The 27,795-nt window shown below is 40.2% G+C and overlaps 1 protein-coding gene across 3 annotated transcripts in view; it reads left to right on the top strand.

Annotated features, from left to right (window-relative positions):
* MAP4K5 (mitogen-activated protein kinase kinase kinase kinase 5) overlaps window positions 1-27,795 on the top strand; it is a 2,873,315-nt gene that overhangs the window by 1,713,575 nt on the left and 1,131,945 nt on the right. For all 3 annotated transcript variants that reach the window (XM_044074300.1, XM_044074299.1, XM_044074298.1), the window contains one exon: window positions 26,934-26,973. In XM_044074300.1, coding sequence (XP_043930235.1) covers window positions 26,934-26,973 — 40 coding nt within the window. The remainder of the gene's footprint in view (window positions 1-26,933; window positions 26,974-27,795) is intronic.

The raw sequence follows: 27,795 nt of genomic DNA, 5'->3' as shown, positions 1-27,795 counted from the left end.
TCTGAGGGTGTTTTCAGGCCTCAACATTTTTATATTAAACAGACACCAAAGGACAAAGGACAAAAACATCTATGTCTAAAAAACCGACACATGAGCCACGTGCTCAGGCCCCTATGCCTAAAAAACAGATGATCAAAATGGCTGAGGATTTAATTACCTTGATCAGGGGTTCCCAACCCCCCCTGCTAAGAGGCCTGGGCAAGGCACTGATTATAAGTCTTCAGATCAGGTTTCCATTTCTTCTGATTCCTCTTCTGATCAGGAATTTTCTATTCCACCCTATGAGGATTCTGATGCAGAGGAATCCATCCCATCTGCGTCTCCTCCTGAGGATTACTCTTTTGGAGAGACTTTGCATACTTTAAGGGAACATTTTCACTGTGAGAGTCAGGACTTCTCTAAATCAAAAAAGAGGCTTAGGGATTTCCTTCTTCTTCCTTAGCATAGGTCTTTGGCAATACCTCCTGTATTAGACATTGTTGATGATGTGTTTTCGGAATCAAGCATGACTCCTGATTCCCTGCCTCCGGCTCCTAGTAAGCCAGACAGATATTACAGGGTTCCTGACTTCCACAAATTTCTATTCAAAAATTCTGCTGCTAATCCTGAGACTATTTCTCAGGGTCCCAAGGGTGTAATGGCCTCTACAGCCAAAAATCCTACCACCTCTGACAGAGATTCCAGGGTGCTGGATAGATGGGGAAAGAAGGTTTATACATCTGCAACCTTGGCAATCAGGGCTTTAGACTGCCAGTTTCATATGCTTAAATGTCAACAGCATGTTGTGGGTTTACTGAAACAGAAAATTATGTTGATTTCTGATTGTGTGGAAAATAAAGAGTTACAGGAATTATTGCATTCAGCAGAATAGGTTGGTAAGCATACTTTGCAATGTGGATCTGTGATTAGAAGGCATGCCTGGCTCAAGGAGCAAAATCTGCCTGATCATGTTAAAGCTAAATTGTTGGATGCCCCTTTGCAGCATGATACTCTGTTTGGTTGGGCTCTCTTCGCTCCCCTCCCTGCCCCCAATTATCTCCTGCCCCCAGTACCTCTAAATTTATAGTACTATAGCCACTCCCCCACTTTCTAGATCCTATTTGCTTTCATCTGTGATAATTCCTCTCACCCCATTCTTCTACCTACATTTTAATAGCACCTATTAGCTTTCATCTGGCATTCTCCCATCCCCCTTCCAGTACCTTTACCTCACCACTCTGTCTTCTGGTGTTGGCATCACCAGGTGAAACAGTTCCTTAACTCACTAGCTGAATCACAGATAATGATATACTCCTCTTTACTACCCCTCTTGTTCACACCATACCTCCTTACCTTGTATGAAAACCAGTTTCTCACGGGATTTCAGATCCCGAAAGGCCATACTATCACCTCAGCTGTAAATCCTCCCACCTTCAACCATACTTACAGTACTAGGTCCTATCCAACATCTTGTTCAGTCTATCAACATCTCAGCCCCGGGCACATTAGCTCTAGATCCAAACACTACCACAAACTAATAAACAAATTCCTGAAGTTCATCACCAAGTATAGACTTAACCTAATACTTGGTGGTGATATTCACCCCATCCCTGGCCCACCCACTTCAGATATACATACCCCCTCTACTTGCAATCTAAGCTACAAACCTATAATTAATAGGCCAACTAACTCTCTCCTAGCTTGTCATCTCAATATTGGAAGCATTAATAACAAGGTACATGAATTGCATGCACTTCTGGATGTCCACTCCCCTGAGATTCTGTTTATCTGAAACCTGGTTAAAACCTAACACTACAGACAATGAAGTGTTACCACCTGGGTACAACATACACAGGCTGGATCGTGCTTCGAGGAAGGGGAGGTGGGGAAGCTGTACTCTATAAATCTGAGTTGAATGTCACCATAGATGTAATACAACCAACTCAGATTAATAACTCGGAGATTCGTGCCACCAAATTGCAACTTAATAAAAATAAATGCATTAATATAATCTGTATGTACATTCCCCCAGGTAACAATATATCTACACTTGAAGATATCCTGCACTGGCTGTCATGTCACTACCCCCAAGAAACCCAACTACCTGGAGGCTTTAACATAGACTGGGGCACCTGTTCCTCAGAATCCCCAACCACCCATATTAACCTGCATGCATTTACACAAATTATATCCCCCCCTGCCTACCAGGATAGGTAAACCCAACCAAAAATGAAAGCATACTTGACTGGGTACTCATAAATAGTCACCCCCCAACTGTACACCTCTGGTACCCTCCCTGATGGCCTAAGCGATCACCTTCTCATATATGTAATTAAGCACAAAGCCATTAATTCCCAACAACCCTTACTCAGAAAGGATAGAAACAATATAAACTTTTGACCCTGCCAAATTCCAACGAGAACTAAACTCATATAATTGGTCTATTCTAAAACACCTCCCTTTAGAGGAAGCAGTAGCATACTTTTAACAACAAATTCCTTGAGATCCTTGATTTGCATGCTCCTGTTCGTTCAAAGAGAAAAACAAGTCAAAAACTGCGCCATGGCTTTCTAAAGAGTCTAAACTCAAAATTACCCTTAGAAACATAGCATGGGCTTTATGGCATTCTTCTAAAGACCCCCAAGATCACATTAAATCCAGGAAATCCAGGAACGAAACTAAAAAATCCATTTTACAAGACAAAAAACAATACTGCTGTAATTTACAGACAGTAAATCAAAATAACCCTCAGAAGTTTTGGGCAGGTTTAAATAATCTACTACGTCCTGGACAAACTTCATTCCCAATCCCTGCTGCTACAATTGATAAAACCCTTGAAGATGTTTCTGACAGTTTTAACTGATTCTTTACTGAGACAATTCAAGCTGTAGCTAGCCAACTACCTCCTAGCTCCCCTGGTCTTGAAAGTAGCACCCCTAGAAACCTACTAGCATTCAGCTTCCAACCAGCCGCCACTTCACTTATCCGTACCTTGATCAAAAAATTAAAACCCACTACACTTTCTGCTGATCAACTCCCTGCCGAGTACCTACAAAAATCAGATGAAAATTGCTGATTTTTAAATTTTTAAATTGTAAATTGCTTACCCTGTCTCAATACTAATCAATCGAACCATAGTAGAAGCTAAAATTCCCACCATCTGGAAAATAGCCAATGTAATCCCACTTCACAAAGGAGGCAGCTCTGCTGAATTCTCCAGTTATATGCCAATAGCTATACTCTCTCCACTTGCAAAGATTATGGAAAAATGTATTCATAGACAACTCATGCACCACCTAATCCAGAATCACCTTATGGCAGACACTCAGCATGGCTTCTGTCCTCATCACAGCACTACTTCAGCCCTCCTAGCCTTTACCAACACCATAAACCATAATCGCAACAATAATTATATATCCTAAGCCCTCTTCCTGGAACTTTCCAAGGCATTCGTTATGGTTGATCACCAACTTTTAATCCACACCCTGCAAACATTTTCTCTAGATACTAGAGCAATTCAGTGGTTTCAATCCTACCTGAATGGTTGACAGCAGGCTTTCCTCTGGCAGAACAAACTCTCTGACCTTCTACCTAACACCCTTGGAGTACCACAAGGCTCTATACTAAGGCCCTTGCTGTTCTCCATCTTCATTAACGACCTTTATACTGTCATCCCAAAAGTCAGCTGTATCCAATATGCTGATGACTCTACTCTGATTTACTCGGCCACATCTCCTATAGAGTTATGGTCAGCTACCCAGACCTCCTTTAATACAATAGAAAACTGGCTTTCTGAACGTCGTATAATCCTAAATCCCCCAAAAAAACTAAAATGCTGTTATTTTCACCAACACGTAGGTCTACTGCTTTCACCTGTACCATAAAGTCAAATGATGGCACAATAATCTCCCCTGACCCCGCTACAAAACTATTAGGTGTCATCATAGATAATAATCTAAAATTCGACCTACATGTTAACCAAACTATCAAAACCATCAATAAAAAACTAAGGTCACTTTACAGAATAAAAGCCTTCCTAACCCCTCCAGCTAAAATTGCCATAGCTTGCTCTCAGCTTCTTTCAACCCTTCTGTATACATCCCTTCTACTCCCGAATTTAAACAAGACTGTCCTTAATAAACTCTCAATTTGCTACGACCACGTTGCCGGGTTTGCCACTGGGCTGCCTTTTAGGACACACCATTGCATCAGTCTAAATCAGCTTGGGTGGCTTGAACTACCCAGTATAACCAACTGATTATGGCCTATAAAATCCTCTATAATCCAGACAGTATTCCTGCACTTAATCACCCCATATAACAATCCTAGACCGTTTTGATCCTCTAACAAATTACTAATTCAAACTAGCAAAATTAGTAACACAGCCGGTGACTCTCTCTTTGCAAACTCTGTAAGTAGATCCTGAAACTCTCTTCCAGCTGATATTACCTTACTTTCAACCTTAGGTCAATTTAAAACTAGACTCAAACAACATTTGTCACTTAACTGGCTTTTTCAAGGTATCAAGCCTGGCTAACTCTCTCTCTCTCTCTAGAATGTGTAAAAATCTGAAAAGTATTAAAACTGATGAAACAAACAAAACGTGGAAACGAAACGGAACAAAGCACAGGTTACCGCACAGGCTGTTTATTGAAAATATCAGTAAGCGCTTTCGGTGGAAGAGAATAGCCCCACCTTCATCAGACTAAGACATTTTCAAATGCAAAATACATTGATTAAATACCAAGTTTAAATAACAATTACCCAATAAAAACACTCATCTTAATGAATACATCCTACTTTTATAAAAGCCACAGCATCTTGTTTAACTAAACATCTTGTACGACCAAAAAGATCACGCTGTAATTTTCCTAATTTGATGAAAATAAAATGTGTATGTATATGTATGTATAAAAAATATATATATATATGTATGTATATATACAAGAAATTAAGTTATATGAACAGCATTCACAAAACAGAAACTTAATTATAGACTTGAATGTGAACTGTTTTAAAAACTCTCCGTGTTAATGCTACTATTATTGTTTACTTTTAAGCTCAAATTATATGTTTTTTATATATATAAATTTGTTGAAACTACATAGAAATGTACATATATTAATGAACAACTCATGGCAATTGAATTACATCCTATGAACTACTATATTTTACATGAAACAAAAGTCATTTTCACCATGTCCAATCTTTTCTTAAAAGAAAATCTCAATGTTGGTGCGTAAAGCAACAGTCCTATTTTTAAATTAAAAAGAAATCTCATAGATCTGTGTAATTGAACTCAGATGTAAAAAACTGACCGAGTCTAAATATACACATGGACTTTCCCTTGATTTGAAATATGTTAATCTATTATTCTTTCTATTCTTTTTATTCTTTTTATCTTTTTAGAGCCCTAAGCTTAAGAATACATTTTATTGAGACCGCCTCATTCAACCCTGGGGGAACATATGCAGAAGTTCTTATCTGCCAAAGCAGCTCTTGTTCTTCTAACCAAAGCTGCCACGGACCCCCCCTGACCGTGGGAACCACTTGTTGGATAACTGTGAATACAAAACTGTGGTCTGGGTAAGAGCTGGTGTGTTTTGCTAATGCGTTATTCATGTCGAGTTTACTAATGGCATAAAGGTGTTCGTATATCCTTTTCTTAAGGGGTCTGTCGGTCTTGCCGATGTAAAAAGCCGGGCATACCTTGCAAGTGGCCACATATACGACCCCCTTGGAATCACAGTTGTAGTTGCCATTAATTGAAACTACTTTCCCATTGATATCTATCCTCCCCCCCCCGGTTGGATGTGTCTACAATATGTGCACATCCCACTTCTCCCCCTATTATTGTTAGCTTTTGATCTTTCGACCAAGTTTTTCAAATTACAGCCCCTCCTGTAGGTAAAACTAGGCTGTGTTCCTATAAATTTGACCAAGGATTTATCCTCGTGTAGAATTCTCCAATTTCTGGAAATTATTTCCTTTATTGATTTAAAGTCAATACAATAGGTAAAAATGAACCTAATAGGGGGGATTTGACTTGAAATTGTGCTGTCTGGCATTGAAATAGTCCCTCCACCTAAAATAGGACGGAAGTGTCCATTTCCCCTTTTGTTCACCACCTCTTCCTTGATTTCATGTATAAATGTTCCTGGGTAACCTCTCTTTAAAAACATGGTACCCAAGAAATCACATTCTTTCTTGAAATCCTCATCATCTGAAACCATTCTTGCAGCTCTCACATATTGTCCCTTTACTACACTACGTTTTTGGTAGTAGGGGTGAGAGCTGGTAAAATGGAGATAACAGTTGGAGAATGTTGGTTTTCTGTAGATTGTGGATTTATATTTATTAGATTGTATATCCTTAATTAACTTGACATCCAGAAATTCTATTTTGTCATGGCCAATTGTATAAGTGAATTCAAGAAATTCAGTCGTCTGCGTCAAGCTTTCAATAAATTGTGGTACCAGGTCATGTGGCCCTTTCCACAAAAAACACATGTCATCTTGGTACCTGGTGTACCAAGATACATTCTGTTTGTACATGAAATTCTCAAACGAGAAATGATGTTCCCAATAGGCAAGGACGCTATTCGCAAAGGTGCAGCCACATGGAGAACCCATCGCTATCCCCATTTTCTGTAAGTAATAACTATTTTTGAAAACCAAAAAGTTATTTGTCAATACTAACTCCAACAGGGTCTCGACGAGATAAGTTTGCCCCTGGGTTGCCCCCTTGCCAAGCATAAAATCAATGGTCCATTCAATGCCTGTATTATGGGGTATTACCATGTATAAATCTTTGATGTCAACAACCAAGAAAATAACATTTATATCAAATTTGAGGTGGTTTATGTCATCCAAAAAGCCCCATGAATCCCTACAAATCTGTGATTCTTCTTTCAATAAGGGTTTTAGAATCTCATCCACCACTTTGGCACACGCATACGTAATAGAACCCCTCCCATCTACAATTGGCCTAAATGGGGGGTTTATTACGTCTTTATGAATTTTTGGGGTGCCGAAAAGGGTGGGAATTCTTGGGGCTGGCATACTGAGGAAATGGAACATATCAGTATCAATGGTGCCTTCTAAAAAAAGGTCATCCAAAATTCCCCTTATTTTCTTGTATGCCGTGTTGATCTCATTCAAACTAGACTGTGTGTATTTATTGGACTTCAGGTGTTGGTCCATGTTATTCTCATACACATATTCATCCATCAGTATGAGACCTCCCCCTTTATCGGGGGCCATGACTCTAATATTGCACTCATTCAAGAGTTTTAAAAATGCCAATTCTATGTCTGAGATGTTCAAACCACGCCTACCCCTCGAGTGTGATGAATTTTCCCTACCAGATGCCATTGCTCTCAGATCTCGTTCACATATTCTTTCAAAAATGTTAATAAATCCATTTAAAGGGGGGATTAAAAATACTAGACACTCTGTGGGCATTAATCAAGGAAGGAGTGTTCCCTAGACAATGAACTAAATTCAATTTACGTGTATACATTTTTAGATCAATAATGGTTTTTACAGTATCACACCTTTTGTCCGGCACAAAAGTAAGACCTTTAGAAAAAAAGTCCACCATTTCCTTGTTTATTGTTAAAATAGTATAGTTGTAGATGTGAAAGTCACCCTGCTCATTGGAACAAATAGTGGGTGCCATACTGGAAGGAGTTAGAATTATCTCCTCCGTTGCTTCCCCCTCTTCCTCCTCTGTGTCTTCCCTCGATTGTTATAGCCACTGTTGTTCCTGCCCCCCGTATTGGACTGTCTGTCCCTAGCCATGGGAAAACCCTGGTCAGTTTCTTCCCCATCCGTCCGACATTCAGCCTCTACGGGAATATTCTGATGAGCCAAGTTGTTGTTGTTATTCCTAATCCGTTCACTCCTGCGTACAGGTTGAGCGGAATTGTCATCCCTTTGCTCATTTACTCTCTGATTAGAATTGCTGTCACCCATGTTCAGAGGTACAAAACCGGGAGAACCTTGACCCAAAGGAGGGACAGGATAAGCTTTATTGTTTTTATAATCCAAAACGTCTCTGTCAATCTTTCTTTTTTTATTTAATAGCATTTTGGATATGGACGCCTCAATACTGGAAATTATTCTCAGATAATCATATTTATATCTAATGAAATCTGAGTCATGTTGTAAAGAGGCTTCCAATCCAATAAGTTCCTCCTGTAAGCTATTGATTTCATTACCATAAAAGTTGATTAGAGACCTGAGGAACTCAAAGCCTTGTTTATCAAACAGTTCCAACAGTTCTTTGTGGAAGGTAGAATTATGCACAAGTCCAGCGGGGAAGCGCCATTGTCGCAACCCCTTAGGAATGATTTTTTTGTCTATGCATTGCTCTAAATAGGACACTTCAAGTTGAAGTTTCCTGCAACAAAACAATTTCAGATCAAAAGTATTCAAATTTTCTAAAAAGGAGCTCACCAAAGTTTCCTGGTTGTCCTCCACCTCGTTGGTGCTTGTGATAAAAAAGTTCCTGTTTGCCAAGAACGCCGTAATGTTTGGTATTGTTCCTGAATTAGTAGGCCTTTGGCTCGAATTCAAATTATTGGTTGGCCCCCTGGTTCCATGTGACAATGTAGAAACATGTTCCACCACAGGCTGTGTTCCATGCCCCTGTATTATCGGGTTACCATTGCTCCTATTGGTAACCGGTAGAGCCCCAATGTTGCTGTCCATGCTCATAGATTTGTGCTGCGAAGCACTCACTCCATCGGGAGATAACTTAGTTTCTAGTTTTTGTGAAAGCTGGTCCACTTTGGCCAACAACATGGTGACCAAAACAGTGAGATCGCCTTGAGAACGCCCCCTCTCCTGGCTTCCGATAATGTCGCTGATTCCATTTGCGTTAATAATGCTCACTCCATTAGCGTTAGATGCACCCACTGCATTCCCCTCGTCTTCCTGGGAAAACAGCACTTGGGAAACAGACCTGCTGTGCTCACTCCCCTGCTCACCATTAACGTTACCACTCGCCATCACAAACAAGAAAAGTATTAAAACTGATGAAACAAACAAAAAAACAAAACGTGGAAACGAAATGGAACAAAGCACAGGTTACTGCACAGGCTGTTTATTGAAAATATCAGTAAGCGCTTTCGGTGGAAGAGAATAGCCCCACCTTCATCAGACTCAGACATTTTCAAATGCAAAGTACATTGATTAAATACCAAGTTTAAATAACAATTACCCAATAAAAACACTCATCTTAATGAATACATCCTACATTTATAAAAGCCACAGCATCTTGTTTAACTAAACATCTTGTACTACCAAAAAGATCACGCTGAAATTTTCCTAATTTGATAAAAATAAAATGTGTATGTATACGTATGTATAAAAAATATATATATATGTATGTATATATACAAGAAATTAAGTTATATGAACAGCATTCACAAAACAGAAACTTAATTATAGACTTGAATGTGAACTGTTTTAAAAACTATCCATGTTAATGCTACTATTATTGTTTACTTTTAAGCTCAAATTATACCAAATGTGGGATGTGCACATATTGTAGACACATCCAACCGGGGGGGAGGATAGATATCAATGGGAAAGTAGTTTCACTTAATGCCAAGTACAACTGTGATTCCAAGGGGGTCATATATGTGGCCACTTGCAAGGTATGCCTGGCTTTTTACATCGGCAAGACCGACAGACCCCTTAAGAAAAGGATATATGAACACCTTTAAGCCATTAGTAAACTCGACATGAATAACGCATTAGCAAAACACACCAGCTCTTACCCGGACCACAGTTTTGTATTCACAGTTATCCAACAAGTGGTTCCCACGGTCAGGGGGGGTCCGTGGCAGCTTTGGTTAGAAGAACAAGAGCTACTTTGGCAGATAAGAACTTCTGCATATGTTCCCCCAGGGTTGAATGAGGCGGTCTCAATAAAATGTATTCTTAAGCTTAGGGCTCTAAAAAGATAAAAAGAATAAAAAGAATAGAAAGAATAATCGATTAACATATTTCAGATCAAGGGAAAGTCCATGTGTATATTTAGACTCAGTCAGTTTTTTATATCTGAGTTCAATTACACAGATCTATGAGATTTCTTTTTAATTTAAAAATAGGACTGTTGTTTTACGCACCAACCTTGAGATTTTCTTTTAAGAAAAGATTGGACATGGTGAAAATGACTTTTGTTTCATGTAAAATATAGTAGTTCATAGGATGTGATTCAATTGCCATGAGTTGTTCATTAATATATGTACATTTCTATGTAGTTTCAACAAATTTATATATATAAAAAACATATAATTTGAGCTTAAAAGTAAACAATAATAGTAGCATTAACATGGAGGGTTTTTAAAAGAGTTCACATTCTAGTCTATAATTAAGTTTCTGTTTTGTGAATGCTGTTCATATAACTTAATTTCTTGTATATATACATACATATATATATATATATATATATATATATATATATATATATATATTTTTTATACGTACATATACATACACATTTTATTTTTATCAAATTAGGAAAATTACAGCGTGGTCTTTTTGGTCGTACAAGATGTTTAGTTAAACAAGATGCTGTGGCTTTTATAAAAGTAGGATGTATTCATTAAGATGAGTGTTTTTATTGGGTAATTGTTATTTAAACTTGGTATTTAATCAATGTACTTTGCATTTGAAAATGTCTTAGTCTGATGAACGTGGGGCTATTCTCTTCCACCGAAAGCGGTTACTGATATTTTCAATAAACAGAACGTGTAAAAATCTGTTAACCAGTTTACTGTGTAATTTAATTTAATCCTGATTTACGCTCGGGATTAACTCTAACCTGTGGAGCTTGTTACTTATGTAATCTCTGTAAATAGTCTGTTTGTAATATGTGATGCTGGTATTATGTAATGCTGTAATTGCTTACCCTTGGAGCTTTTCTCCCCGGGCCTCCGCTGAAAATGGACATGCATCCAGTCGGACTGTCCCGGTCAACAAATGTAAAATAAAATAAAATGACCTTTCACTTTCTAGTTATTTGCTCCCAGTACCTTGGTTCCTTGCCAGCTTTCTCCAATAAATTCTAGCCCCCCTCTTGCCTATTATCTGTGTCCCTGACCACAGTCAACAAAATCTCTTTTCTCCATTCTTGTGCTGGTTTGGTTCTTAGAATACTCCCTGCTGTTTTATAAATATAATATTCTGTATAATTTTGGATGGTCTCCTTAAGAGTCTGCATTCAAAATCACAATCTCTCCTTATTTCCTGAGCTTCCTCCCTGTGTCAGCATCATTTCTTTCCACTTTGAATTATAGTTTTCTGCTTGTGCTATGTGTAAGTGCCTTAACTGTGTTGCTTTAAAATACTTCCTCAAATTAAATAATCCTTGTTCACCTTGTTCTATTGGTAGAATCAGTTTATCCAACTTGGCCCCTGCTGTCTTCCCTTCCCAGATAAAATCCTTTAACTCTTTTTAATTGTTATTCACAACTTCTATTCTGATTGATAAATGTATGCCTGACCTGTGTATAAGACTAAAGGGACTAAAAACATTTTAATAGCTTGTATCTTAGTATCCACACCCATATAACAAAACTTACAGTTTCTCAGTTTTTGTATTATCTTCTGTTTAGTCTCTTCCCGCATATCCTTAGCTGCCACCACAGAGTCATTTCTAATCCATACTCCTAAATACTTCATTTTGTCATGTCCCCATAACTATGGATATTGTTAGATCAATTTGTTTGTGAGTACATAATTTACCGCTATTGCCTTTGTTTTAGTTTCATTAATTTTGTATCCTGAGAAGATTTGAAACTGTCTTAAAATGTTCTACAACACTGTAATGTGCTTTTTGGTTTTGCCATGTATAAAATAATATCATATGCAAATAGAGCCAGCTTTTCCTGACTAACATACCAATTATATCCTTGAATTTCTGAGTCCCTTATTTTCTTTGCCAGTGGCTCTAAATATAATGCAAACAACAAAGGGGAAAGTGGACAACCCTGCCTGGTTCCTCAACTCAAGCAGAAATTATCAGAGAGGAGTGTTATGGAACATTTTGAGACAGTTTCAAATCTTTTTGGGATACAAATTTAATGAAGCTAAAACAAAGGCAATAGCATTAAATTATGTACCCATATATGAATTGGTTCTGCAACATCCATATTTATGGGGACATGATAAAATGAAGTATTTAAGGGTATGGATTAAAAATTATTCTAGTGTGACAGCTAAGGCTATGTGGGAAGAAACTAAACGGATAATACAAAAACTAAGAAAATGGAAGCTTTGTTTTATGGCTAGTAAGATAAAGCAGTTAAAATGTTTTTAGTCCCATTAGTTACACAGGTCAGATGTATTTTTATCAGCCAAAGGAGAAGTTGTGGATATCAATTAATAAAGAACTGAACGACTTTATCTGGGAGGAGAAAACAGCAAGTGTCAAGTGGGATAAGTTTATTCTTCCAGTAGACCAGAGCAGATTGGGATTACCTGGTTTGAAGGGGTATTTCAGAGCTACACAGTTAATGTTCCTTTACATAGCACAAGCAGAAAACTATAATTTGGTGATGAAACGGGGGAGCTCAAGAAACAAGTAGAGACTGGGATTCTGGATGCAGGTCTTTAAGGAGAATAATAAAATCATACAGAATATTATATCTACAAAGTAGCAGAAAGTATCTTAAAAACTAAGCCAACAAGAAAATGGAGAAAGAAGATTCTGCTGATAGGGATGACTGCAATTAGGGATATAGACAGTAGGCAAGAGGGGTCTAGAATTTATTATAGAAAACTAGCAAAGGAACCAAAGTATTGGGACCAAATAACTAGAGAGGCAAAGATGATAGAATGGGAAATGCCAAGAAGTTATTTGGACTGCAGGTTAGAGATTCCCTATCAAGGATTAATATCAGAGTATAGGCAAAGAGAAAGAAATAGGGAGGTCCTAAATAAAAGACCAGCGTTTATCCTGTGCAATTTGGTTTTGTGAAAAGTAGATTATGTCTGCTCAACCTGGTTGACTTCTTTGAGTCGGTCACCAGAGCTGTGGATGAGGGCAAGGCAGTTCATACAACCTACCTCGATCTGGCCAAGACCTGTGATACCATTCCCCACTCAGGAATTATTGATAAACTGACCAAACCAAGCATCAACCCCTATATCACTAGGTGGGTTGCAAATTGACTCACAGAACCCACAGTGTGAAAGTAGCAGACTCCAAGTCAGACTGCTGACCAGTCACGAGTGGAGTCCCACAGGGATCGGTCCTGGTCCCTCTTCTGTTTGGCATCTACTTCACAGAAGTACATGCCAACATGGAGGGACTCTGGCTGACCAAGTTCGCAGACGACTGCAAGCTGGGAGCCGTTATTAACTCCCCAAGTGATGTAGAAATCCTACAGAAAGGCCTCACTGAGATCAATGACTGCTATCAAAACCATGGCCTTAAGCTTAATGCCAAAAATGCATCCTCATCCCTTTATGGGAAAAATTCAGTTCCCACTACTTACCACATTGATGGGAACCCACTGAACACTGAAGGCGGTATGAGAGATCTGGGAACCTCTCCTTCAACCACCACATTGCCACTGTGGTCAGAAAGTCCTTCTATGTGGCACATCTCATTACCAAGGGTTTTGCATCCAGGAAGAAAGAGGTCATCATCTCTCTCTACTCTTTCCTCATTAGGCTAGTCATTGAGTGTACCAGGAAGAAAGAGGTTGTCATTTCTCTCTACTCTTTCCTCATTAGGCCAGTCATTTGGCGTGTACCTCACTAGACATGTGCAACAGCTAGAAAGGCCACAAAGGTACCTCATGAAGAGGATCCTAGGCCTTAAACACATGTCGTCCATGGGCAGACTGAAAAAACTTCAGCTATTCTCTGTCTCGTATCGTCTACTAAGAGGTGATCTCTGCTTGACTTACAAAGCCATGTCTGATCCAGCTCTGTTAGAAATGCTACATCTAAAGAAATCCCAATCGCTCTGTACCACACACTCCAGAGACCTCAACCTCATTACCACAATCAACGGAACATGCTGGAGAGACAGGTTCATAACCCAGAGGCTGCCCATGCTCTGGTATAGACTTCCCATACATGTCAAGCAGAGCACCTCACCGGCTCTCTTCAAGAGAAATTTTGATGAGTGGATGGGAAATAGAAAGTTCACCCCCGGGATCACTGCAGTGGCTGTACTTGATAGAGGCACTGGAAACTAACGTCGGGTGGCACAATGCCAGGGCACTTCTGTGGGCTAGGCTTGTAAAGGCTCCAAGGCCATTAGGCTAGTACACACCTATGAACTGGTAGAGTTTTTAGTAGAATCAAGAACAGAAGCTGCCATTAAAAAAGGAATAATTAGTAGTGCATTTAAAATATTGCATGATTACTTAAGAATCAGTCAGAGGAGGTTAGAAAGGATTGGGAAGAGAGACGGGATAAGCAATTCACAAACAAACAATAGGAGGATATATGTACATCTCCCAAATATGCAGCAAAATCCAGAAGATTTAGGATTTTTGCTTGGAAATGTTTACATAGATATTTTTATACCCCAAGTAGACTCCAGAGAATTTTTCCTCAGGTAGACAGCAAATATTGGAGGTATGACAGGGCAGAAAGAGGAAATTGGGAACATATTTTCTGGGAGTGCAGTGAATTGGTGGACTTTAAGGATTCCCTGCAGGATGCATTGTCGGAGATGCTGGGTGGGCAGATGGTGTGATGAGGGAGATGATTTTTCTGAGCTATGATACAGAATTGGAATTGCCTAGACATGGCAAGGCCTTGCTGTGTCTAATTATGGTGGGTGCCAAAAAAGCAATTACTGGAAAATGGAAATGAAAATCTAAACCAACTATAGTAGAAGTAGTGAATATAGAAGCAGACGTAAAACAACTGGAATTGAGATCATTAGAAAAGGGTAGTAGAAACTACATAGGAAAAAATGTAAATTGTGGGAACAGTACGTACAGGGGAGGAATGAGGTTTAAAAGAAGACAGGACTTAAATGAGCTATATAATGTTTGACTGAAAATGATTGGTTAGATTATATGTGATTGCAACTGGGAGTGTGTCAATATGGTTTGTGATGTAAAATGCTTGCAACTAGGATTGTGTTGGTGTGGTTTGTATTAATTTATATGAATTTATGCTTGCTTGTGCCATGATGGTTTAATAAAGATGTTTCCTCTTTAAAAATAAAAAGGGCAGGAATTGAATAATTTATGCAATGTTGTTTAGGTTATATGCTATATAGCAATATATGTGAAGTATAATGTTTGTAAACGTGAACTTGTTAATAGGTTCATAGGTAGGTACTAGGCTATCGGCCCAAGGGCCTACGTAAGCCTAGCCAGCAAGGTTCCATGGCTTACGCCACCCAAGAAAGTTATTTTCCTGTGCCACTATCGAGCAGAGACACAGAAGTGATCCCCGGGGTGTATTTCCTATTTCCCATCCACTCAAGATTTTTCTTGAAGAGTGCTAATGAAGAACTTTGCTTGACATAGATGGGTAGCTTGTTCCAGAGTATAAGAAGTCTCTGGGACAGGAATCTATCCCTCCAGCATGTCCTGTTTATTGTGGTGACAAGGTTTAGGTCCCTAGAGCGTGTAGCTCGGAGGAATTGGGATTTCTTTAGGTGTAGCATGTCCAACAGCTCTGGGTTTGGCATAGCTTTATATGTTAGGCAGAGATCACCTTGGAGTAGGTGATATGCTACGGAGTAAAGTTGGAATTTTTTGAGGCGGTCAGTGTAGGGCATTTGTTTGAGGCCAGTAATCCTCTTTGTGAGGTACTTCTGTAGCTTTTCCAACTGTTGCAGATGTCTTGTGAGGTACATTCCAAAAGGGGCGTTGTACTCTATAATGGGTCTAATGAGTGACAAGTAGAGGGGAACAATGACCTCTTTTTTCCTGGATGAGAGAACCCTTTTATGATGAGGTGTGCCACATAAAAGGACTTCCTCACTACTGTGGCAATGTGACTATCAAAGGAGAGACTACTGTCCACTTGGGTCCCAAGGTCTCTTATCACGCATTCGGTGTTAAGTAGATTGCTGCCTATGTTGTAGTTCATGGGTACAGAGTTTTTACCAAAGGGGATGACACTGCATTTTTTGACATTGAGCTTGAGGCCATGGATCTGACACCAGGCATCTGTCTCAGTGAGGCCCTTCTGTAGGATGTCCACATCATTTGGGGACTTGACTATGGCTCCTAGTTTGCAGTCATCTGTGAACTTCATTAGCCAGCGGCCTTCTGTGTTAGCCTGTACTTCAGAGAAGTAGATACCAAACAGGAGAGGTCCCAGGACGGAACCCTGTGGTACTCCACTTGTCACTGCTTTGAGGTCATATTTGGAGTCTGCAACTTTTACAGTGTGGGTTCTGTCAGTGAGCTAGTTGACAACCCATCTTGTGATGTAGGGATTTATACCTAGTTTAGTGAGTTTAGCTGTAATTCCAGAATGGGGGATGGTATTGAAAGCCTTGGTGAGGTCAAGATAGGCTGCGTGAACCACCTTATCCTCATCCACATCTTGGGTGACTGCCTCAAAGAAGTCGATCAGGTTCAGGAGGCATGATCTGCCTTTCACAAATCCGAACTGAGTGGGATCCAGAGTTTGGAGGTTACCAATGTCTTTGTTTATGAGTTCCATGATGATAAGTTCCATGGCCTTGCAGACCAGGCTCATCAGGCTAATAGGTTGATAGTTCCCGGGATCAGTGGTGGCTCCCCCCTTTGTGGATTGGGATAACTGTTGCTGTGCGCCATTCAGTGGGCACAAAGCCTGATGCGAGGCTATTATTGAACATGGTGCTTAAGTGGGGAGCCAGTTCATTCTGAAGTTCATGTAAAACGCAGCCTGGGATGTTGTCCGGTCCCATGGATGCTGTGTTTTTGGCTTTAGAGAGTGCAGCTTTTACCTGCATAGTTGTGATTACAGGGACTCTGCATTTTTGCTGTATAGATATGGGCCCTTTAGGGGGTGAGAGGGGGGTAAAGTTAGCACTGAACCGATCTGCCAGGATATTGGCAATATCAGTTCTGTAATTTTCGTACCTTTGTGCTGTAACTCAGAGCAGATCTGGGTGTTGCCATCTAGATTCTTGACATAGCTATAGAATGCTTTGTGGTTGTCCTTGGATTTAGTGGCGATTTTGTTTTCATAGCTAGCTTTGGAGGCTCTTATAAGGGATCTCAGCTTCTTACTGAGGCTGACCAGGGAGCTCCTCCACTCATGGGATTTTACTCTCTTTTACAACAGTTTCTTCCTTCTGCTGTACAGTTTGTTTATGGCAGGGGACCACCAGATCGGCTTCCTTTTTTTGGAGGATAGCATCTTGGTTCTGTTTGGGATAGCACGATCCATGCACTCATGTAAGTGCTTATAGAGTGCATTTGTGTAGGATTCAGCAGTTGTAACTGTATTGTCCATCTGCATGGGTGTCATGAAGTTCACCACTTCTGTCTTAAGAAGCATGAAGTTGGCTTTGGAGAAATTTTTTACTGTGGTTTCCTTAATGGGGGGTGGGGGCGGGATGTGGATATCAAGGGTGATAAGCTTATGGTCGGATCGGACCAACAAGGAGTTGACTTCAGGTGTGGAACACTGGTCACTCATGTTGGTAATGACTATGTCTAGGATATTGTTGCCCCTGGTGGGGGTGTGGATAAGTTGATCTAGGGCATTGGAGTTTATGAATTCCAGAACGCGTTGAGCTAAGGAGTTGGTACACGAGTAGTTTTCCCAGTTAATGGTGGGGTAGTTGAAGTCGCCCATTATTAGGGTGTTTGGTTGAACCCTAATATTTTCCAGTACATCAAGAAAAGAGGAGTGGGAATCCTGGTGCATAGTTGGGGATCTGTAGCAAGCTACAATTTGGATTGCAGTTTTGCCCAGAGTTAGTTGCACTTGGTTGCTTGTGTTTCAGCTTTGGAGGTCTCTGTTGCTTAGACAGATTATTATTGAGAGCCTCCACAAATGTTTTTATGTTACTGTGTGTGGATTTTGGTGGTGTAGGTTTAGTGAAACTATGTGATGAGTGCGGTGTGGTGCAAATGTTTACCTTCTCCTCATGACTGTCAAGTTCAGTCTTGGTTGGAGAGAGCTTTACCTCCAGTTTGGCTAGGTAAGTGCATCTCTCACAGGTTGTAGTGTTGGGTGGTAGGAGGAGAGGGTTGTCTGTGTACATGAGGCAATTTATACATTGCCTCAAGATGCCCAGATTAATCTGATAGACAGGAGAGAACACTGGGAGCTGACCCTTGGACATGCCTGAATAAAAAACTATTTTCCTCTAGATAAGTGAGGAAAGTGAATGCAAGAGCTGTTTTTCTCTAAGCAAGTGAAAAACGTAAGTGCAAAAACTGTTTTCCTCTAGGTAATGAGGATGATTGAGTGCTATAGTAATTAGTAGCTTATTTAGTGCTTACAAGTTCTGAACAAGTGCTGAGCATGAACAAGCAAATTTAAGTGCTAAAACTAAGAATCCGTATCTGCACTAGATGAGGTAAAGGACAGAAACAAGTGCAAATGCAGGCTTTCAAATCAGAAAGGGGAGATAGATGGAAGATTGCCCAAATGGCCAATAACTACAATTTCTGGGCCAGAACCACTCCTTATGTGGTAGACAGGTTACCTAGTGCTTACCACTCACACTGATAAGCTAGAAGGCTTCCCTCCAACACATAAAGGCTTGGGGGGCTCAGAAGCTTACATACAGTCCTGGATACAGCAGATCTGTATCTGGAACACTAGTTACAGGAAAGGTAGGAAACAGGCTTACAGTTTTTTTTTTAACAGAAAAGTAACAAAAACAGTAGTAAAAACAATTCCCATGCAGTGCAAGCTAGCACACTTGAGTATGCAGCAATATTAGACCAAACACAGTATAAAAATGCAATTAAATTAAAAAGGACTAAAAGCAAGTGCAGAGTTTATTAGGTAGAATGTGGCAAAGAGATGGGGCTTGGGGGAGTGTCCCAGATCAAATCTATAGTGGGGCGGGCAACTGCAAAAGCCACCAAATTTAAACTACAAACCAAAAATAGGGAGGGTGGGTGGGACAAAACATTTTCAACAGAGATCTAAGCAACAACTAACAGTACAAACTTTAAAACCAAAAAAAATTCTCAGCTCTAACAGTTTCAACAGAGATCTAAGCAACAACTAACAGTACAAACTTTAAAACCAAAAAAATATTCTCAGCTCTAACAGTTTCAACAGAGATCTAAGCAACAACAGTACAAACTTTAAAACCAAAAAAATATTCTTAGCGGTAACAGTTTCAACAGAGATCTAAGCAACAACTAACAGTACAAACTGTAAAACCAAAAAAATATTCTCAGCTCTGTATATTTGCCGATCAGACTCTCAGAACAATGAGACAACAGTTTCAACAGAGATCTAAGCAACAACTAACAGTACAAATTTTAAAACCAAAAAAAATTCTCAGCTCTAACAGTTTCAACAGAGATCTAAGCAACAACTAACAGTACAAACTTTAAAGCCAAAAAAAATTCTCAGCTCTAACAGTTTCAACAGAGATTTAAGCAACAACTAACAGTACAAACTTTAAAACCAAAAAAATATTCTCAGCTCTAACAGTTTCAACAGAGATCTAAGCAACAACAGTACAAACTTTAAAACCAAAAAAATATTCTTAGCTGTAACAGTTTCAACAGAAATCTAAGCAACAACTAACAGTACAAACTGTAAAACCAAAAAAATATTCTCAGCTCTGTATATTTGCCGATCAGACTCTCAGAACAATGAGACAACAGTTTCAACAGAGATCTAAGCAACAATTAACAAACTCTATAACCAAAAAAATATACTCAGCTCTGTATATTTGCAGATAATCTGTAAGGCAGTCTCTCAGAACACAGGTTCCAGCAATACAGGTTGATTATTTTTTTATAAATATAAATTTGATTATGTCACAAGTGATAATTCAGTAAAGGTGCTAATATATATATATATATATATATATATATATATATATATATATATATATATATTATATGTCTGGATCAAACAGGGTATCCATATTTTTCTATATTTAGACAACTTGCTTTTCTTTGCTTGATCTTTTTCAGTGTGTCAGGAATTTCTGTCTTGGGTGAGAAATCTTTTACACAATCTGGGCCGCCAAGAGAACATTGAAATGTCTTTCTTGATTCCTCACAGGATTGTGTTTCTGTGATGCCAAATAGAGAGCTTTTCTTCCACAGTAAAAAAATAGATGTATATCTAGGTCTGTTTGTAGGGTTTTCCACTCAGACTTCAGTCACTGCAAGGGAATCCCTCATGAATTTGCATCTCATGGGTTCAATGATTTTCATGATACCCCTGGCAAGACTCCACATGAGAAATGTGCAATGGTATCTGAAGTCTCTTTGGTCCCAGTGCCAACACCCCTTGCCCTTTCAGATCATACTGCTGGGGTTTGTCAGAAGGGAAATTACTAGGTGGAGACAACAGATATCCCTAAATCCATGTGTCCCCTTCTCCCTCCCTGTTCCAAAGCAGTCACCACAGACACCTCAAACTTTGTTTGTGGAGTAGTTGCAGGAGGGATAAAAGTGCAAGGTGTGTGGCACACCAAGGACAGACACAAGTGTATAAATATCTAAGAGATGCTTTCCTTGATCAAAGCACTCAACTCTCTGAGTCATCTTTGGTCCTCGGGACCTCTTCAAGTTATTACATACAACAGTCATGTGGTACTTTAGCAAGCAAGGGGGAGCCAGGTCATACCCTCTCTGCAGACTAGCCATATTAGCTTGAGGTATAACATCACAGCCAGTCTCACTCTGCAGGCATACTGCATTCCCTCAGAGCAAAATTGTGTTCCGCTCAGCAGGACAGAGACAGAAAGGAGTAGAAATATTTGAACCATATGGGGGGAGTTCTTCAAGTAAAACTTTTTGCCTCCTCATGCTTTGCCAGTGATGGCCTTCACCTGTCACCACTGGGTTTCCAGATCCTGGCCAAGGCTCTCACCTCCCCCACTGTGCCTTTTTTTAGGCAATGTCCCAAAGACAAACCTTCCAACATAAAAGATCTGTCAAAAAGCAAATTGAAGGTCATGCTGCTTAACGCTAGGAGCCTTAACCTGAAGATGGACTCACTGGAAGCTCTCCTTACACTGAAAGATGCCAATGTCTGTATGGTCACGGAAACTTAGTTCAGGGCTGTAGAGAGCACCCCTGCCTTACCAGACTATAACTCATTCCGACCCCAAAATGAGATCGGGAAGACTAAGGGTAGTAGAGTCTCTATCTTCATTAAGGAAAGGCACACCTCCAGACTGGTTTGCCAGCATGACGCACTGGAACTACTCCAGGTACAACTTACAGTTGGCAAGGCACCCATCCAAGTTATAGCTAGCTATAGACCCCCCCTCCATGACTCGGGACACCCACTCCTTTTACATAGATCTGCTTGACTCCATCAAGGTACCCCCTTACACCCTCCTCCTTGTTGACTTCAACTACCCCACCATAGACTGGATGAACTATTCGTGCACTAATGCACTCTCTCAACGATTCCTCAACTTCATCAATTCTAACGACTAGACCAGCTCGTCTCATCTCCCACAAGTGGAGATAGCATTCTTGACTTGGTTCTCAACAACGTGGGTGCCCACTGCAACACTCCCATAGTATGTTCTTCCCTGGTGAGATCAGATCATTGGACTGTCGAATTCAAAGTTTCTATCCCACCCAACCCCCCTCCCAGCCATAATCAAGCTAAAAAATGTCTTAGAAGCTGACTACAACCTCTTTAGAGAGGGTATTTGTAGCTTCACACCACTGCTCCCTTCAGAGGATGCAGACAGCTATGCTGAACAGTACGCCAGTGAAGTATACAAGCACCTGTACAACTGCATGGACTCAGCCATACCCAGTAGAACTAAAACCTGCCCCTCAAGGAAACACAAACCTGTTTGGTGGACACCCTCTATCAACAGGATTTACAACAGAAGGAAAAAAACTGTTGTCCAAGGGTAAAAAGGAGCAAATTCCAAATTGGAAAAATTCCCTTCTTAGCCTCAACAAGCAAATTAGATCACTAATGAAAACTTCCAAGGCCAATTTTGAATTGAAACTAGCCTCCAAAACAAAGTGAAACCATAAAGTCTTTTTTGTCTTATATCAGAAACCTCCGTGGCAAAGCCCAGGTTTGTTCAGAATTAGTACTTAACAGTATGACTTACACTGATCTTGTTGACTTAGCCAACCTGCTAGCAGATAGGTTCAACGCAAACTTCATCCCTCTGCCCCCCCAAAGGCCCTTTCGACATTTCCAATACTTGTCCCGCACCTCACATCTCCATAGATCAAGTGTTAAAGGCCCTGTCCAAGGCAAAGAACACAGCTTCCATGGGACCTGATAGTATCCCAGGATGTATTCTGCACCATCTCCAGCAAGAATTGGCTTCGCCTTTGAGCACCCTATTCAACCACAGCTTAAGTACAGGCTTCATTCCAGCAGAGTGGAGAACTGCCATTGTCATCCCCTTGCACAAAGGTGGTGCCACTACTGACCCTGGAAACTCTCACCCCATTAGCTTGACTAGTTTGATCTGTAAAAGCTTGGAGTGTATTATTATGGATCTCATAAACAAGGATACAGGCTATCTCCAAGCACTTGACCCCACCCAGTTCGGATTCGTTAAAGGCAAATCTTGCCTGTTGAACCTGGTTGACTTCTTTGAGATTGTCAGCTTGCAGCTTACCTTGACTTGGCCAAGGCCTTTGACACAATCCTCCAATTGGACATCATCAAAAAGCTAACACAACTTGGAGTAATTCCTTATCTCTCTCAGGTGGGTGCCCAACTGGCTCACCGACAGGACCCTCAAAGTCAAAATAGGCACCTCCACCTCCGATAGCAGGCCTGTCACTAGTGGAGTTCCCCAAAAATCTGGCCTAGGATCCCTACTGTTTGGCATCTATTTCTCAGAGGTCCAGGCAAAGAAAAAAGGCCTGTGGCTGACCAAGTTTGTGGACGACTGTAAGTTTGGTGCTGTCATTGACTCCCCAAATGATGTTAACACACAGGGTCTCACAGCAACTAATGACTGGTGCCAAAGTCATGGCATCAAGCTAAATGCAAAAAAAATCATCATACCGTTCAGCTAAAAGACAACCCCTAGTGATTACCACATCAACGGCAACCTCCTAAGGGCACAACCTGTGGTAAGAGACCTGAGCACTCTGGTTGATAACCTCACATTCGACCATCATGTAGCAGCAGTGGTCAGAAAAGCCTTTTACTTGGTTCATCTCATAAGTAAAGGGCTTTCATCCAGAAAAAAGGAGGTTATTACCTCTGTATACTCCTCCGTCATTATACCAGTAATTGAGTATAATGTCCTGTTTCGGATGTACCTCTCTAAGCATCTGCACCAACTGAAAGGGCCACTGCAGTACCTCAAAAAGAGAATTCATGACCTCCAACACCTGTCCTATTCAGAGAGGCTGAAATCACTATCACTCTACTCTGTGTCATTCATATTGCTCAGGGGTAATCTGTCGGTCTCCTACAAGGCAATCTCGGACCCTGCCCTACTAGAGGCGCTCCATATTCGTAAGTCTAACTCCTCCCGCACTACCTGCTCAAAAGGCCTGAATCTAATATGCAACATCAACAAAACCTGCTGGAAAGAAAGGTTTGTCTCCCAGAGGCTGCCCTGTCTCTGGAATAGACTGCCCATACATGTCAAACAGAGCACCTCAGTGAACCCTCTTCAAGCGCAACCTTGATGAGTGGATGGGTAACTGCAAATTTGTCCCAGGGGTTCCACCTGTATCGCTCATTGACAGGGGTGATAGGTGCTGACTGAGGGTTCTTTTTGGGGATAAACTCTTGGCTAGGCTTGTAAATTAGCCTAGTAACCTCCTATGATCCTCTCTGAACAGTCTGCTGAAACAATTCTTCCCCAGCACTCCATGCAATAAGGTCTAGAAGATAGAAGCCTTTTCTTTTCCTTGGAAAGGAATGTTTCTGTATGCTTTTCCACCCTTTCCACTGATATCCAGGGTACTTCTGAAGATTCAGAATGAATCCTCTTAAGATCATTGTGGTAACTCCCTTCTGGCCCTGGCAGTAGTGGGTTCTCCCTTGTTTTGGAACTGTCCAGGGATAATTACTATGAGCTTCCTGACAAGACTGCATCTACTCACATAAGAACAATGATGTTCAATACAACCTGACAGCAATCAACTTCACTTAACTGTCTAGATGATGGGGTCTTAATTCCTATTAGACACCTTTTACTAAGGACATGCAGCAGGTACTAATGGAGAAAAGAAAGCCTGCTAGTAGAAGATCATATATTAACAAATGGAAAAGGTTTTCTGGTTGGTGCCAGCAACATAATCAGTACCCATTCATAGCTAGTTGTTACTGGTTTTACAATATTTGTGTGAATTACTATCCTTTGACCTTTCTTACTCCTCTTTTTAAGATTAATTTATCAGCCATTTCATCTTGCCTTCCCAGAGATCCCCCTCTTTCAATGCATTATCCTACCAAATTTTTTTGAAAGGGGTTTTGCATAAAATGCTTCCAAGAAAACCGGTGCCCCCTCCTCAGGATCTTTATTTTGTGTTAGAGAAGCTAATACTTGTTCCATTTGAGCTAGCTAATCTGGCTGACTTGATATTCTTAACATTGAAAACAGTTTTTCTGATTAATCTGACCTGTACAAGAAGGGTATCTGTGTTGCTAGCTCTTTTGGTGAGTCAACCCTATCTCATCTTCCACAAGGACAGGGTTTCCTTGAACCCTATTCCTTCTTTTATGCCTAAAATGGTATCCATATTTACTTTAGGTCCAACTGTCCATCTCCCTGTTTTCTTTTCTGAACCCAAAAATGATGAATGGATATTCCATACCTTGGATGTTTATTGGCAAATGGGGTGCTCTCGTGACAGAAATAAATCTTTCAGGTCTTCAGATCAGTTGTTCATTTTTCTAAAGGTAAAAAGATGGAACAACGTGTCAAAAAAGACAGTTTCCAAATGGTTGTCAAAGGGTATTACCTATTGTTATACTCACCACAACAAAAGTATTCCAGGCAGGCTCAAAGCCTACACTTCAGCCCTCTGCTTCATTTGTGGATTTTTGGAAATGGTTGTATTCTAGAGGCATTCTAGAAGCCGCTGCATAGTCCTGTGTTCATGCTTTTGCAAAGCACTATAAGCTTAATTCCTTCTGTAGGTCTAGATCAGGCTTTGCAAGGAACATTCTCCAGGGACTCCTGGAATCTTCCACCTCTCAAATGTACTAAACTGGGGTAATCTACTCATCTAGATAATGCTATCGGGCAGTGATAAATATGATGAACATAGTACAGTTATTAAGTGTAAATGTTTGAATGATCAAAGCTGCAGCAACTGCTCACTCTCTCCTTCCCCCTTGTTTTTGCTATATTGATGTTCTAGGGTGTGGTTATTTACTTTTTTGTTCTTCCTAGCATTGTCTTTTCAAGTCTCAGCCTTCCTCTTTCTGTTGGCGAGAAAGCTGTGAAGGGCTTGGTGTCAGAACTTGTCTTTTAGTCAGCTCAGCTCGAGTTGCCAGACACTTTGAGTGAAAGACATCCTGATGCTTTGGAAGCTGGCCATCTGTTATATCCTTGGCAGGATATAAGCCATATAGCTGAGGCTACTACAGCATTGATCATTAGGACATCTACTGTTATGGTAAGTTAAACAGCTGTACTTTATTAACCAAAATGTTAGCCTTGGTATCTGGGTCTGTGTAGGTTGCACCATTTGCACTGAGTACAGAGCATGGCAGGTCGATGTTGCAGATTTATCATACATAACTAAACAAGGTATTAAGGTTGTTAGTGTTGGTGACTGTTGTGCTCATAGGAAGTTTTGATTGCTTTTGGTTAAGTTTTGTTGTATGAGCTGGGAGAGCACAAGATTTATATAAAGCTTGGAGCTTAAGCTTGTTGTTACATAATTTTTTGATTCTGTTGTCCTTCCGGATTGGACATTTGATATATTTGTTTTGCTCACAAAGGAAAGGAAAGCTGTCATCATCATAGACTAAATAAACTGAGTAGGCACCTCTTTAAAACATATTACCTTAGGCTTTGGTAAACACTGTTAGTTGCATTAGTTTGTGGATGTCGAGAGCACAACCTTGCACTCAGGAATGTGAGGGGTACAACCTCTGTGTAAAAAAAAAAAAAAAAAATGTTTACGCGAGTTGACTTTTTCTTTCATTCTTAGCTGAATAGCCTTTATCAGTTATGTGTTTGATGGGCATCTTTAGGCAATAAAGTACTACAGTGTCTAGCACTGATGCAGCTGCCTGTTTTGGGAAGGTTTATTTACTACTATGAATTCTTCCCAGATTTTATCCTCTGTAGGAAGACTTCTTTGAAGTAAGCTAGTGCAGATAAGTGAGTGCTCACTCTACAAGTTAAGTTTTGGGATGGTCTTTTGAACTAGGTGGCATTTGTCTTCCCTCCATCCCCTTTAGGTGTCGTAACAGGTTGATAAATTTGTATCTTTGTGTACCTTTTATCTTTAAGTACATCTCAATCTTTTCACTAAACTAGAACTACGGAGTTAGAGACTTAACCTGTTATAACCCGAAAGACTTACGGCACAGTAAACACTATCATGGACTATACATGTTCACCGCAACCATGGTAGCTAGAGCTCTTTGAATACTTGCAACAAAGGGGCTATCAGAAAGGACATCCCTGTTTAAGATGAGCTGATAGTTTGAGTAGTCATCTATGGCTGTCAAAGTGGCAGAAGATTAAAAAAAGAGAAGTCTGAGTGACACTTCACTAATAAGATGTTTTTAATTTGGACTGCTGCCTTTAGTTGCATATTTCTCTTTATGTTGCTTAAGATGAATGCTTGCATTAGTAGCTTTCTAAGCAAAATTGTTCATTTTCTGTTTCAGAGCAACAATTAAACGGGTTCCTCCTCCACTGCCTCCCAAGGTAAGTTAGCTCATTTTGGCTTAGTGTAATGAAGCAGCTGGTCAAATGATTGACTCATAATTGTTCATGAGCAGTGTGGAAAATACTGCTGTCAAAGGCCATTTCACTAGAGATATGGATGAATGCTTCCAGTGTTAGCTGTGTGTATGCTTTGTCTTGGATGGCAATAAGTTACCTTCGGCTTAGAGATGCTGCTTTCCATATCCTTTCTCTTGGCAGGTCCTGGTACTACCATAAATGTAGTGATATCATTTCAGAGAGTACTTTTGCAGCAAGTTATGTGAAGAAAAGATGGTGTTCTTTGTGTGGCTGATGTTTGCAATCATTACTTCAGGGAACTGTTACATACTGTGGTCCAACATCCAACCAAACCTTTAGAGCTGATTCAACTTCCCCTTTGGCTGGGGTGACATCAGATGCTTTAAATTACTTGGCATAATGTGATGTCTTCCATTGGCATCTTTAGTTCTTTCTTGCTGCAATCACTGATGTACAATGCAGCATTCAACACAGACAGTATATTCATAAACCTGTCATTCCAGGCTTTGACAGAAGAGCATAGCAGATAAGTACCCCATTGGAAGCATTTCTATTTTACTTTTTCTATAGAGCTTTTCATTAGCTGGGATTGATTGTAGATGTATGCATTGTGTATGACTAGCATGGAATTGTAGTGTATGTTGCTCTTTCCTCCTAAAGATAATAGATGTGCTTGCAGTATCAGGTATCTTATAAAGATTTGGGGTTTGGAACGTGATGTCAGTAACTGCTATATTTGCCAGTAAGGCTACAATGATCAGATCTAACATCATTTTGGCCCAT

Source organism: Protopterus annectens, chromosome 6.part0, assembly GCF_019279795.1.
Source record: "Protopterus annectens isolate FY-2018-M chromosome 6.part0, PAN1.0, whole genome shotgun sequence".
In the NCBI taxonomy this organism is placed as follows: Eukaryota; Metazoa; Chordata; order Ceratodontiformes; family Protopteridae; genus Protopterus; species Protopterus annectens.
The sequence above is the reverse complement of the archived record's forward strand: the minus strand, read 5'-3'. Positions and strand labels throughout refer to the sequence as shown.